This window comes from Schistocerca cancellata, chromosome 1, assembly GCF_023864275.1.
Source record: "Schistocerca cancellata isolate TAMUIC-IGC-003103 chromosome 1, iqSchCanc2.1, whole genome shotgun sequence".
NCBI classification, from domain to species: domain Eukaryota; kingdom Metazoa; phylum Arthropoda; class Insecta; order Orthoptera; family Acrididae; genus Schistocerca; species Schistocerca cancellata.
Genome location: NC_064626.1, coordinates 943,542,541 through 943,558,007, shown reverse-complemented (window position 1 = coordinate 943,558,007; position 15,467 = coordinate 943,542,541). Strand labels below are relative to the sequence as shown.

Genomic DNA, 15,467 nt, shown 5'->3' with positions numbered 1-15,467 from the left:
CACAACAGTGAACAGTGACTTGCAAGACAGTTGAGATGCTCAACAACTCGGGACTAGAGAATAGTATCATCAGGAACTGTACCCATGGGCACCGGCACCACCACATCTCTATGGCCTCCCAAAGGTCCACAAAGAAGGTGTCCCATTACGACCTATTTTGAACACTTTAAGCTCGCCGACATATGGTATTGCTAAGCATTTATCACAGTTGCTAAGACCCTTGGTGAGTTACGGTCCACACCATGTGAAAAACTCGGCTGAGTTTGTGAAGGTACTACAGAGCATGCAGCTGGAAAATGAAGACCTACTAGTCAGCTTTGATGTGACATCCTTATTCATATGATGTAACAAGCCCAGGAGTACAAATGGGGGTGGGGCACCCTTAAACTGGTTTCTTGTTTCGACCATGCACCCTGTTCACACCACGTACCTGATAGTCTTGCAGCGGTTGTATTGTTCTGCTCCACACTGCTGCTGGCTTGCCTGAAATTGTCTATCGAACTATGCAAGCAGGCTTAGGGGAGCCACTCAACATTAAAACGCAACACTGTTCTTCGTCTGGTATGAATAACTATATTCTGAAACGATAAAAGAAAATCACAGGTTGCACTGTTTACATTCTAATTCATAAGTGTTTATCCCAATTAATGGATGATTATCAGTCCACAATATCACTCAGACGAGCGTATGCATAACTGGCACTACGCGGGTGATTGTTGATGATGCGGAAGCCGAATGATCGCACAAAAGTTTTTACGCTCATCGCGCATACACAGATATTTGGTACCAGTCCTCCTTGACACTAGTAATAAATTTTAACACTGTTCACAAAGTAAAATTTACAGTTCACAGTTCTCAATTGTACAAGCATGCGTGTAACTGTCTCGGCATGGTTGATTATTTATGATGAGGAACGTGATGACTGAACGCACGTTCTCACGCTCGCTACAAGACACCGGCACTTGACTAAATTTTTTTTATGGTAACTAATTTCTACTGATTCACATCAGTTCATTCTGGGAAACCGAACACGGCCCAGATGATTGATGCTGTGCGACACTTAAGGAGAGGATACACAAATACGTTATTGGTGGCACTGCTCATTTTTAATTACATCTTGAAACACTTTCCTCTGAATCACTTCCATATTTCATCACTTCACTGTAACAGCACCTGCAGCAACACTTCAACTTCCATGCTTCTTACATTCAGATCTACCCACAACACTACATAACAGTTCCGTGTCCCATACTTGACTCTGCAAACACGCTGCCCATGAAGATACTCCACAACCAAGCCAGCGATATGACATTAGGCTTACAACGAGTACCAATAGAAGACTCCCTGGCTTTAATTGAAGAACACTTTGAGGTGGATATCATCAAGCTATTTTGCCATGTGCTAACCACCATCTATTTCAAATGTGGTGGGAAGTTCTATGAACAGATAGATAGTGTACCTATGGGCTCCCCCCTAGCACCAGGCATAACCGACCTATACATGGACACTGCTAGACACAAGCCAAAAGCCTTCTGCAGGTACACTGATGATACTTTTGTAGTTTGGCCACAGGGCAGTGACAAACTGCTAGAGTTCCATCAACACCTCAGTGGTATACATGGAAATATCAAATTTACCATGGAGATATAAGAGAACAGAAGCTTACCCTTTCTGGATATCCTGATCACAAGAAACATGGACGGCACGCTGGGACATGCAGTGTACAGAAAGAAAACACGCACAGACCTCTATCTTAATGCCAACAGCTGTCATCACCCTGTGCAACACAATTCTGTACTCAACACCTTAGTGCACAGGCTCGCTGAGCACTATGGGACTTAACATCTGTGGTCATCAGTCCCCTAGAACTTAGAACTACTTAAACCTAACTAACCTAAGGACATCACACACATCCATGCCCGATGCAGGATTCGAACCTGCGACCGTAGCACCTTAGTGCACAGGGCCAGGTCCATCTGCGATAAGGCAAAATTGCCAGGAGAACATCACAAGGACACCTTCAAGAAAAATGGATACAGTGATACACAAATAAGGAGAGCTCTGAAGACTGACCACAAGAAGAGAGAAGAGAGACAAGATGAAGACGAAGCAATGGGCTGTGCGTTCTTGCCATACGCGGGTCCTCCAATGGCCAAGATGGCGAGAATTCTCAAGAAACATAAAGTGAAGACCATTTTGCGTGCAGCGGGAAAAATCAAAGACCTTCTTGGTTCAACCAAAGATCCACTAGGTCTGATGGCACCTGGTGAGTACAAGATCAGATGCGAATGTGGAATGCAGTATATAGGACAGACGCAGCGTTGCATCTCACAGCGCCACAATGAACACATCAGGCATGAATGCTTGGGTCAGACCAACAAATCTGCTGTGGCAGAACATAGTACTGACGAGAAGCACACCTTCGAGTTTGGGGACACAAAGAAAATATGCAGTATAAATGGATTTTGGGACTCAGTAATCAAAGAGTCCGTAGAAATACAGTTACACAACAACCTAATCAACCGCGACAGCCGCTACCACCTCAGCACAGCCTGGGAGCTTGCAATCAGGAAAATCAGAGAACGTTCCATTCCACCAAGGGCCACGGACGGAGCAGACAGATGGGCACTGGGACACAAACCTCACACACACGTCCTCCCCACCACCGACCACTCCAGGTGCATCAGATGATTCCATGGGCACATGATTGGCTGGCAGCGAGAAGCAGAGAACAGTCCAGCAGAGACATAAGTCCATGACTATGATATCCCGACACTTAGCCTGAAGATGATGGAGACGTATTCCATCAAAACATTGCTACAAGATGACGATGCTACTCGGATGACAACTCGTGAAGACTTCATACATGAAATTCGCTGAGAAAGCCTGCACTCGCATACATCTGATTGTTGATATTCTCTGTTGCAGTTTCTGTGATATGCTGGCTTCAGGATCATGGTTTATCAGCCCATACACCCTAGCTTGACAGGAGGGCTGCTCCCTTGACTGCAGTCGAGCTCACGCAAGTTTCCTGTTGGAGTTCTCTCCCTTAGACTTTGAGGGTCCTCTCTCTCTGCAAGGTAGCACCAACTGGTTTTGGTCCAACCCGGATGGTGGATAAGGGAATGCTCACCACATATTGTGGGTATTTTATTTCCCTAATACCAACCATATCTGGTGAGCATTCCCTTATCCGCCACCTGGGGCAGTGTCTAATGGGGGACCAGTAACTCCTCGTGTACTACTTGATGCTGCATAAGTGAAGAGACTTCTGCTATTAATGAACAATTGTCAGAAACATGCATTTACTTTAAAACAGTATTGTAGATATCAGTAGTAATTGTAGCAGATTCCATACCATAAGGGACTCTTTTGAATGACCTTAGAAAACAAGTTATTAAAGAAAAACTATTCAGAGGAATGGCAAGGAAGTATGCAAACAACATGAATAATGTAGAGTCAAATCAGCCCCTGCACTCCAGCTATGACCTTTTTAGGATAGACAATCCGTTGAACAGTCAACTAACTAAATTATCTGAATATAATAGAAAGAAACATTCCACATGGGAAAAATATATTGAAAAACAAAGATGCTGTGACTTATCAAATGAGAAAGCACTGGTAGAAACACACAATAAAAAACACACAAACACACACACAAATTTCAACCCACGGTTGCTTCATCAGGAAAGAGGGAAGGAGAGGGAAAGACGAAAGGATGTGGGTTTTAAGGGAGAGGGTAAAGAGTCCTTCCAATCCCGGGGGCGGAAAGACTTACCTCAGGGGAAAAAAGGGACAGGTATACACTCGCAAACACACACATATCCATCCGCACACATTCAGACACAAGCAGACATATACTTGTTGGAAATTAAAATCCATGGAGAGGAAATAAAAACTTTGAGGTTCGCCAATGACATGGTAATTCTGTCAGAGACAGCAAAGGACCTGGAAGAGCAGCTGAACGGAATGGACAGTGTCTTGCTAGGAGGATATAAGATGAACATCAACAAAAGCAAAATGAGGATAATGGAATTAAATCAGGTGATGCTGCAGGAATTAGATTAGGAAATGAGACGCTTAAAGTAGTAAATGAGTTTTGCTATTTGGGGAGCAAAATAACTGATGATGGTCGAAGTAGAGAGGATATAAAATGTAGACTGGCAGTGGCAAGGAAAGCGTTTCTGAAGAAGAGAAATTTGTTAACGTTGAGTATAAATTTAAGTGTCAGGAAGTCTTTTCTGAAAGTATTTGTATGGAGTGTAGCCATGTATGGAAGTGAAACGTGGACACTAAATAGTTTTGACAAGAAGAGAATAGAAGCTTTCAAAATGTGGTGCTACACAAGAATGCTGAAGATTAGATGGGTAGATCACATAACTAATGAGGAGGTACTGAATAGAATTGGGGAGAAGAGAAATTTGTGGCAGAACTTGACTAGAAGAAGGGATTGGTTGGTAGGGCATATTCTGAGGCATCAAGGGATCACCAATTTAGTATTGGAGGGCAGCGTGGAGGATAAAAATCATAGAGAGAGACCAAGAGATGAATTCTGTCTGACAGTCAGTAGACCACTGAAACTTCACTGCTTTCTTTAACAGATGGTTTAATGGCTCAGCAATTTCACCAAAATCTTTAACAAATTTACTGTGACCTAGGAATGATTGGAACTATTTTCTTATCTGTGATGACAAGAAATCACATACCGAAGAAATTAAACTCGGATCAATTGTCACACCATCTTGACTAATTATATGTCCTACATCATTCACCTATATCACTACAAAGTGACATTTATTTACACTAATTATCAAATGTGCTGTACATAGCCTCTTTAACACTTTCTCAAATCATTGTTCTTTTTTTAGAAAACACGATTATGTCTTTTATGTAACCCATACACTACTTTAGTTTTAATCATCTAAGCACTCCACACAACAACCATTTTTCAGACCAAGCAACCTTCTACGATATTGTTAATGGTCCCATGGGACCATAAATGCTGTCTTGAGTCAGTCTTCTGGAGCTACTTCTTACCATTGATAACCAGTTTTTAAATCCATCATGGAAAAGTATTTACGCTTACCTAAGTTGTCCAAAGTCTCCATTATTTTTGGTACAGGGTATGCATCAGTGATAATTCTTCTGTTCAGCCTGTAGTCACACCAATATCTCTATTTTTTTGTGTCATCTGGCGATTTCTTTGAGGCATTACTATCAGTGCACTCCATAGGCTATCACTATGCTGCTGGTCAATAAATTCTCCCAGTACTGGTTGGAAGTGTTTTGGGACTCTGTATGGTTTCCTGTTCAGTGGAGCATTATCAGCCATTAGTATTAGTATTCTTTGTTGTGTGATTGGTGTTAACTAATTTTTGGTACAGGATATTCATCACTGTTAATTCTTCCGTTCAGGTACCTGTAGTCACACCAAAATCTCTATTTTTGTGTATCATCTGGTAATTTCTTTCAGGCAATTTCAACTGGTGCACTCCATGGGCTATCACTATGCGGCTGGTCAATAAGTTCTTCCAATACTGGTTGGAAGTGTTTTGGGACTCTGTATGGTTTCCTGTTTAGTGGAGCATTATCAGCCATTTGTATTAGTTTTCTTTGTTGTGTGACTGGTGTTAACTGATAATGGTCCACAAGGATTAAATAGATCGTAAATTGCAGTAATAAAGCTTCCAGTGCTGTTTTCTCTCTTCCTTCAAACACTTCAGCTTTTCATAATGTGGATGCATTGACTGTTTGCTGTGGCAGAGATCTCCACCAGGCCTATCCAGATCATCCTCTTCTATGATATCTAATTTGGAAACTAATGAATCCTTTGGCACATGCATCTCATTCATGTCAAAATTATCTATGCCCACCAGAACTATACAATTACCATTTATTTCTCATACATGTACTACAGTTTTAATTGCAAAACAGTGCAACTAATTCAGTTCTTCACTACATTCCAATGGTCCTACATCAAATAACACTTTGCTTGGCAAATCAATACCCACACTCGCCCAGAGTACCTCTCAGTTCTTTGTCATACAAATTGATCTTTAGTGCATGCATCCATTTGTGCGTGGGGAATATTGGGGTGATGTGGTACTTACAGTAGTCATGCCCTGAAAACAATTTACCATTGAGTTTGATTGTATAGCATGAAAGGTCCACTTTTGCATGATGATTGACCAGAAAGTCAAGTTGTAGATAGCACAATAGCCCTGTCTAACATGTGGCAACAATTCCATGTGATTCTCAAATCTTCTTTTTACAATGCTAAAACTGAGCAATGTTGTTCCCAAGGATGTCACATCATTGCTACCCAGTCTCTTTGCACCTAACAGGTCCACACTAGTGACACATGATTAGTTTAGTTATGAAAAATTTTGAGAATTAACATTAATAATAATTTTAAACAGTAATTAAAATTTCATTACATAAAGTGGCTACACTATTTTTTCATAGGAAATATAATGTGTTTAGACATTGTTTAAAAAATATGTATTAGAGCTATGAGACTTGTGATTTACATACAAATTTAATTTTCATGTTCTTCTCAAAACAATGTGTCTGTACTTAAGGCCCTTATGGTTTTCAGTGGCTCATTTGTTCTGAGGCACATGACCATGTTGTACTTTGGAACAGTGTTCCACATTTGGAAAAACCTCACTTTTCCAGATTAATTTTTGTCATTTCAAAAAAAGGCTGCAGCACACATAAAATGAATGCTATCATTTCAATATGGAATAAGGAAATATAGTAAATTTTTATGACAGGGCTGGCTAGAGGCAAAAGTCTGAAAAGAGTTCCGAAATACAACTCCCTCTCATACAACAAAAACATTATTATAGAATAACTGGAGCTGGTCCTTGGTCCCATCATGTGCGCAGCATTAGCCCTACAATCCTCAAATAACAATCACAGTTATTATATGCAACGCTACCAACGTTCATTTATAAATTCAATGTGGAAAATCAGATTATCACACATTCTCAATTTGCTTACATATTCTGTGTAAACAAAGAAAAAATCTGAGATAGTAATTGTTGTTAGACGTTATCTGTTTCTACTAAAGATTTCTAAAATTTTGTATCTGAATTGTGAAATTCGAAATATTCATTTTATGAGCAAAATATTTATAGTTTACAATTGCCTCAGTTTACAGATAACCCCAGAATAATGCATTATTAATTCAGAAGCAGAGATACTCTTAAAGTGACGTTTAAGGTCATAAATTCTTGAATTGTTTATATATTGGATAAGCAGCCATCTGCAGCCATTTTGTGTTACATTATTTTCTAGTAAGTTCCATAATGCAAATTTTAACCAGACCACAGTATTAAATTAATGAATTACTGTTAAAATTTATAAAGAGCTTGAACTGACTCATATTTAATTGAATTTTGTAGCTTAGAATATGAAGTGGGATACTAAACTTTACTGTCTACAAATCATTAAATTAGGTTGCATTGCCTTATTAAATAGCATTTATGTGTGCATGCAAGGAACATTAACACAAAATGCAGTTGAACCTAATTAAATTGAGTACTCATATAGTTGTAGGTATAATGCATTGAGTTGGTTGGTTGGTTAATTTGAGGGAGGGGACCAAACAGCAAGCTCATCAGTCCTGTGTATTGAATAATCATGTAGTTGTAGGTATCGTACAGTACAATTGAAAAGCTTGTCATCTACTCCCATACGTATCAGGTATCAAATATTTCATTCAATTTTCCTAACTTGCTTGTTACATATCACAGCAGAAGCAGTTAGGTTTAAGTAGTTCTAAGAATAGGGGACTGATGACCTCAGATGTTAAATCCCATAGTGCTTAGAGCCCTTTGCACCATTTGTTGCACTTGTGAGTGTGTGTATGTTGTCTATTCTGATAAAGCCGTGCCTGGCCAAAAGCTTTGACAGTCTTTTTGTTATGCCTATGTGCAATTCAGCATCTCCACTATATTGTGAGTAGCAACTATCCTTTTCATTATATTGTCATTATTCCATCCTGGATTTTCCATTGTTTGATTTTGTCGTGCAGTTTAATATATTATTAATAGTAGTAGTAGTAGTAGTAGTAGTAGTAGTAGTAGTAATATAATGAACTTCATAAAGTCATAGATCAGTGGTTACGAGAAATATTTATTCTTGCCCCATTTATTCTGGCAAAACTTTACAGTAATCAAGCAAGGGCTGTAAATAAAAATGAAGCAAAACTTGATCCTTAGTCTTAATATGAAATTAATTGATGATGTAATAATTTTCATTTGATTTAAATATTTCTTATCTACGAGATGAAATTAATACTGCATTGGGAGTGTAAACATTTTAATCAGTACAGTTCATGACCCTCAGTTATGTTCAATAATTTCTACTTTTTTAATATTTATAGTTAAAAGTTTGAACCATTGACATGTTTGCATTTCAGGTTGTGTTTGAATCTAAGAAGGTAAGCGTGCTTGTAGCAGATCCACTTAACACCAAAGTGAATGTCAAGGCTGATTTGAGTGAACTCGAGAAAGGAGATGAGGTACTGATGATTTATAGCACTAATCAACATGCCTAAATCATTAGAAAATTACTCATTATTTTTATACTTGCTATGTAAAAAATAAAGTAGACCCTTAATTTAGGCAACAGTAGACATTAAATAGGTTTCAAAAATGATGTATCATACATTTAGCTTTTGATTTCAAACAATAGATAAAGAACATAAAAAGAAACAAGCATTACCATAAAGATAATGTGATGAGTCACTTAAATGACTTTATAGTCAACAATGAAGGAAAAGATAGTGTTAACCATGTAGGAAAAGATAGATTGCTACTAACCATAAAGATATCACACTATGTTGTAGATAGGCACAATTAAAAGAAACTTACACACTAGCTTTCGTCTCAGCCTCCAGCAGAAAAAAAGAAACACACACCATTCATTCTCACAAGCAAGCACACCTAACACACACATGACCACCAATTCCAGCAACTCAGGCTAGAATTCAAATATTGCATGGAATGGAAGCAGCAATCTGGTGGGGGCAGTGAAGGGGAAGGGGAGGACATAGCAGTGTTGGCACAGTGTCAGGAAGTTGTGGGAAAGGAGGTAAGGAAAAAGGAGAGGTGTGGGGAAAGATTGGTGGGTGCATGGCAGAGAGTGGCACACAATGACAGTGGGAGACAAGAACAGGGAGGAGGTGATAGGACAGAGGGGGTGGAAACTATTGGATAGGAGGTATGGGGATAGTATGTTATGGTAGGTTGAGGCCAGGATAGTTACAGGAGCAGAGAATATGTTGTAAGGATAACTCCCATGCAGTTCAATAAAGCTGGTGGTGAAGGGTAGGATCTAGATGAGTTGGGTAGTGAAACAGCCATTGAAATCAAGCACGTTATGTTCAGGTGCATGTTGTGCCCCATGGTAGTCTACTTCATTTCTGGCCATTTATCCTAGTAGACAGCTGGTTGGTAGTCATACCAAAACGAAATGCTGTACAATGATTGCAGCAGAGTTGGTAAGTGATGGCTGCTTTCACAGGTGGCCCAGCCCCTGATGGGTTAGGGTAAATCAGTAATAAGACAGGAATAGGAAGTGCAGGGTGGATGGATTGTGCAGATCTTGCATCTAGGTCTTTCACAGAGATATTATGATCCTTGTGGCAAGGGGTTGATATTGAGAGTGACATAGGGATGGACTAGGAAGATGTGGAGGTTGGGTGGGTGATGGAACTCCTCTTTAGGAGGGGAGGAAGTATTTCAGGTAGAACATCCCTCATTTCAGGGTATGATGCAGGTAATCAAAGCTCTGACAAAGGATGTGGTTCAGTTGTTCCAATCTGGGGTGGTATTCAGTGACGAAGGGGTCACTCATTTGTGACTGGTTCTTGGGGGTGATGGGAGGATTGGTGGTGTGAGGAGAAATTGCGTGGGAGATCTGTTTGTAGACTAGGTAGTGCCTGTCTGTGAAGGCCTTGATGAGACCCTCAGCAAACTGGGCAAGGGAGTTCTTGTCATCGCAGATACGCTGTCCCTGGGTGGCCAGGCTGCATGGTAGGGATTTTCTGGTGTGAAAGTGATGACGGCTGTTAAAATACAGGTACTGCTGGTGATTGGTGAATTTAATGTGGACCAAGGTGCAGATGGAGCCATCAGAGTGGAGGAAGTCAAAGTCTAGAAATGTGGCACACTGTGTTGAGGAGGACCAGGTGAAGTGGGTGGGAGAGGAAGTGTTGAGATTGTGAAGGAATATAGGGTGTCTTGGCCCTGAGCCCACATCATGAAGATATTGTCAATGAACCTGAATGAGGATAGGGTTTGGGGGGCTAGGAAGGTCTCCTCTAGATGGGCAATAAACAGATTGGCATATGAGGGTGCCATGCAGGTGCCCATGGCTGTGGCAGGGATTTGTACACCTTCCTATCAAAGGAGAAGTCATTTTGGGTTAGGATGAAGTTAGTAAGGTGTATGAAAAATGAAGTAGTGGGTTTAGAGTCTGAAGGACTTTGGGGAAGGTAGTGTTCAATAGTGGTGAGACCATGGGCATGAGGGATGTTGGTGTATAGGGAGGTGGCATCAACAGTGACAAGTAGGGATTCAAGAGGTACAGGGATGAGCCATGGTGGAGAGTCAGAGAAGGAAATGGTTGGTATCTTTGACGTGGGATGCTAGATTATGGGCAGTGGGTTGGAGGTGTTGACCAATGACAGCCAACATTCTTTCAGTGGGGGTGCTATAATCAGCCACAATGTGGCATCCAGGATTGTTGTGTTTGTGTATGTTGGGAACGTGTTGAAGGTGAGTTTGGTTTGTGGGGTATTATAGTGGTGAGAAGGGAAATGGATTCAGGGGAGAGATTCTGGTTAGGGTCTAAGGCATTAAGCAGGGATTGGAAGTTGTGTTGGATTTCTGGGATGGCATCACTCTGGGAGAGTTTATAGGTGGAGGTGTCAAATAATTGATGGAGGCCTTCCACCAGGTAGTCACTGTGATTCATAGCAACTGGTGGTGGAACCTTTGTCTGCAGGAAGGTTGATTGGTGTCTGTTGTCTGCGGGAAGGATGATTAGGTCAAGATTAGTTTTGAGGTTTGGCATGGTTATTCTTTCTCCTGCTGAAAGGCTGGTGTTCTAAGGAAGGTGTCTGTAGAAGGGAAGAGGATAAACACAGTTGGTACTGTAGATTTTGTTTGATAATATAGTGATAGTAAGTATGCAGGTTGTTTATGAGGACATACCTTAAGACAGATAATGGCCAAAGTGGTGTGGATGAATAGCAATTTTGAAATGTTTATGTAAGAAAAAAGTGCATCCACACTACAAGTTTTATGACTGAGATAGATTTCATTTTTAATACTTTTGTACAATTAATGTTTCTCTCTTGATCTCCAAGTCTTATTTCAGTCTCAACACCTCAATGTTATCCGCAATTTCTCTGATGCCTGTTGTCAACCATATTATAATTTGTTTTCCCCTCACATTTGCTGTATTTAATGACTGGTTGATCTTCTTTTTCTTTCATAAATTTGCTCTCAGTTTAGTCTCAGTTTTAGATATGATTATCATACACTGAGCTGCATGATCTATCATCAAGATAAAATAATTGCTTCATTTGTTCTTTTTATTTTTTATTAATTTCAAACTGTGAAAAATTACAGAAAATATCTTAAATTGTTAATATGACAACAGCTTTATGCTAGACCAGTGACAATTGAGTGAGACCAGAAACATTACAGTTGAACATTTCTGAGGGGAGCTAGACTTCAAATAGGAAATAAACACTATCTTATTCAGCTACGTCACTTGGGAGAGAATTTGATAGACATTATAAGATAAGTCAGCTAAAGATGAAATAAGAGCTGTATTGAAATTTTTTGATAAATTAAAACTGTATGCTGGACTTGGAGGTGAACTTGAAGCCTATGTCATTTTGTGGGCTAGTTCGCTGCTGACTGATTTATTTAAGCATGATTCATAATCTGCCCTGATCCCTTCGCTTCTATCAGTACTTCTTCTGCTATCTTTTGAACTTCACAGCAGTTTTCCTGCATATCTTGAGGCACTAGCATTCCACATGCAGGTTCTAATTCAGCATACAGTTTTTATCTGCCAGTATCAGGAAGATTTAAGTCAGTGCAGCAACAATATACAGTGAAAATTCAGATTAGAATAGCTTTACTACCTGTTAGGAAAGTGAGAGTACTAAAAAAAGGTAAAAATTACTTCCCTTTTGGCAAATATTACAGTCATACAACATTTATGAAGTGACAACATTTCTGCCGTTGACTCCAGTTGTTGTTTATTTTCCACTGTTGATCAATTCAGACTATTATAGCATTGTCAAGCAGCTGTTGACATGCATGAAGGCAGCCAACCAAGCTGTTCAACCACTAGCATATGGAAGACAAACATAAAACTTATGACATATATTCATGTGTAAAATTATAGCAATTTTACAAAGACAATTCGTCATCAGTTTTATGTTTACTCCTCCCATATTGTGATGGTCTGTCTTCAAGCAGGTCAGCTACTGCTTGGCAATGGTGAAGCAGACAGAATTTGTCAGTAGTGGAAAATAAACAACAATTACTGTCAGTGACAGATACATCATTTCAGAGAAGAGAGAAGTTTACATATGTACATCATGCAGATTTCTTTATATTTATGTTAACATGCACTTTAATGCTATGTAGATGGATTAATAAAAATAATTTTCTACAAACAATAAGTGTAGTTTATCTGGGAAGTACACAAGGAAAACCAGACATCAAAATTGTCAAAATATAAATTGTTAGGTTGCTAAAGAAGATTGTTACAACCCAACAACTAAAGTGATTTTTAATGAGACTTCCCCCGTGAACCATGGACCTTGCCGTTGGTGGGGAGGCTTGTGTGCCTCAGCGATACAGATACCCATACTATAGGTGCAATCACAATGGAGGGGTATGTGTTGAGAGGCCAGATAAATGTGTTGTTCCTGAAGAGGGGCAGCAGCCTTTTCAGTAGTTGCAGGGGCAACATTCTGGATGATTGACTAATTGGGCCTTGTAACATTAACCAAAATGGCCTTGCTGTACTGGTAATGTGAACAGCTGAAAGCAAGGGGAAATTACAGCCGTAATTTTTCCCGAGGACATGCAGCTTTACTGTATGGTTAAATGATGATGGTGTCCACTTGGGTAAAATATTCCGGAGGTAAAACCGTCTCCCATTCAGATCTCTGGGTGGGTACTACTCAGGAGGACGTCATTCTCAGGAGAAAGAAAACTGGCATTCTACGGATCGGAGAGTGGAATGTCAGATCCCATAATCGGGCAAGTAGGTTAGAAAATTTAAAAATGGAAATGGATAGGTTAAAGTTAGATATAGTGGGAATTAGTGAAGTTCGATGGCAGGATGAACAAGACTTCTGGTCAGGTGAATACAGGATTATATATACAAAATCAAAGAGAGACAATGCAGGAGTAGGTTTCATAATGAATAAAAAATAGGAGCATGGGTCAGCTATTATGAACAGCATAGTGAACTCACTATTGTAGCCAAGATAGATGTGAAGCCCATGCCTACCACAGTGGTACAAGTTCATATGCTAACTAGCTCCACAGATGATGAAGAGGTTGAAGAAATGTATGATGAGATAAAAGAAATAATTCAGATAGTGAATGGAGATGAAAATTTAATAGTCATGGGGGACTGGAACTCGACAGTAGGAAAAGGAAGAGAAGGAAAAGTAGTAGGTGAATATGGAAGGGTGGTAAGGAATGAAAGAGGAAGCTGCCTGGTAGAATTTTGCACAGAGCATCATAGCTAAAACTTGGCTTAAGAATCATGAAAGAAGGTTGTAGGTGTGGAAGAGACCTGGAGACACAGGAAGGTTTCAGATAGATTACATAATGGTAAGACAGAGATTTAGGAACCAGGTTTTAAATTGTAAGACATTTCCAGGGGCAGATGTGGACTCTGACCACAATCTATTGGTTATAAACTGTAGATTAAAACTGAAGAAACTGCAAAAACGTGGGAATTTAAGGAGATGGGACCTGGATAAACTGACTAAACCAGAGTTTGTATAGAGTTTCATGGAGAGCATCAGGGAACAATTGACAAGAATGGGGGAAAGAAATACAGTATAACAAGAATGGGTAGCTTTGAGTGATGAAGTAGTGAAGGCAGCAGAGGATCAAGTAGGTAAAAAGACGAGGGTTACAAGAAATCCTTGGGTAACAGAAGAGATATTGAATTTAATTGATGAAAGGAGAAAATATGAAATTCAGTAACTGAAGCAGGCAAAAAGGAATACAAACGTCTCACAAATGAGATCGACAGGAAGTGCAAAATGGCTAAGCAGGGATGGCTAGAGGACAAATGTAAGGATGTAGAGGCATATATCACTAGGGGTAAGAGAGATACTGTCTATGGAAAATTAAAGAGACCTTTGGATTAAAGAGAACCACTTGTAAGAATATCAAGAGCTCAGATGAAAAACCATTTCTGAGCAAAGAAGGGAAAGCAGAAAGGTAAAAGGAGTATTTAGAGTGTCTATACAAGGGAGATGTACTTGAGGGCAATATTATGGAAATGGCAGAGGATGTAGGTGAAGATGAAATGGGAAATACGATACTGTGTGAAGAATTTGACAGAGCACTGAAAGACCTAAGTCGAAACAAAGCTCTGGGAGTAGACAACATTCCATTAGAACTACTGATAGCCTTGGAAGAGCCAGCCCTGACAAAACTCTACCATCTGGTGAGCAAGATGTATGAGACAGGTGAAATGCCCTCAGACTTCAAGAAGAATATAATCATTCCAATCCCACAGAAAGCAGGTGATAACAGGTGTGAAAATTACTGAACTATCAGTGTAATAATCACAGCTGCAAAATACTGACACAAATTCTTCACAGACAAATGGAAAAACTGGTAGAAGCTGACCTTGGGGAAGATCAATTCAGATTCTGTAGAAATATTGGGACATGTGAGGCAATACTGACCCTACCTTCAGGAAAGGTAAACCTACTTTTGTAGCATTTGTAGAGTTAGAGAAAGCTTTTTACAGTGTTGACAGGAATACTGTCTTTCAAATTCTAAAGGTGGCACGGGGCAAGTACAGGGAGCAAAAGGCTATTTACAATTTGTACAGAAACCAGATGACAGTTATAAGAGTCGAGGGGCATGAAAGAGAAGCAGTGGTTGTGAAGGGAGTGAGACGGGTTTGTAGCCTATCCCCGATGTTATTCAATCTGTATATTGAGCAAGCAGTAAAGGAAACAAAAGAAAAATTAGGAGTAGGGATTAAAATCCAAGTAGAAGAAATCATAACTTTGTGGTTTGCCAATGACATTGTAACTCTGTCAGAGACAGCAAAGGACCTGGAAGAGGAGTTGAATGGAATGGACAATGTCTTACGAGGAGGATATAAGATGAACATCAACAAAAACAGAACAAGGATAATGGAATGTAGTCTAATTAAATCAGGTG

General features: G+C 39.7%; 1 protein-coding gene across 1 annotated transcript in view; it reads left to right on the top strand.

The window, feature by feature from the left end:
• LOC126116528 (uncharacterized) overlaps nt 1–15,467 on the top strand; it is a 158,573-nt gene that overhangs the window by 12,907 nt on the left and 130,199 nt on the right. The window contains exons 2-3 of the mRNA XM_049915036.1: nt 8,429–8,530; nt 9,132–9,146. Of these exons, the coding sequence (XP_049770993.1) occupies nt 8,429–8,530; nt 9,132–9,146 (117 nt within the window). The remainder of the gene's footprint in view (nt 1–8,428; nt 8,531–9,131; nt 9,147–15,467) is intronic.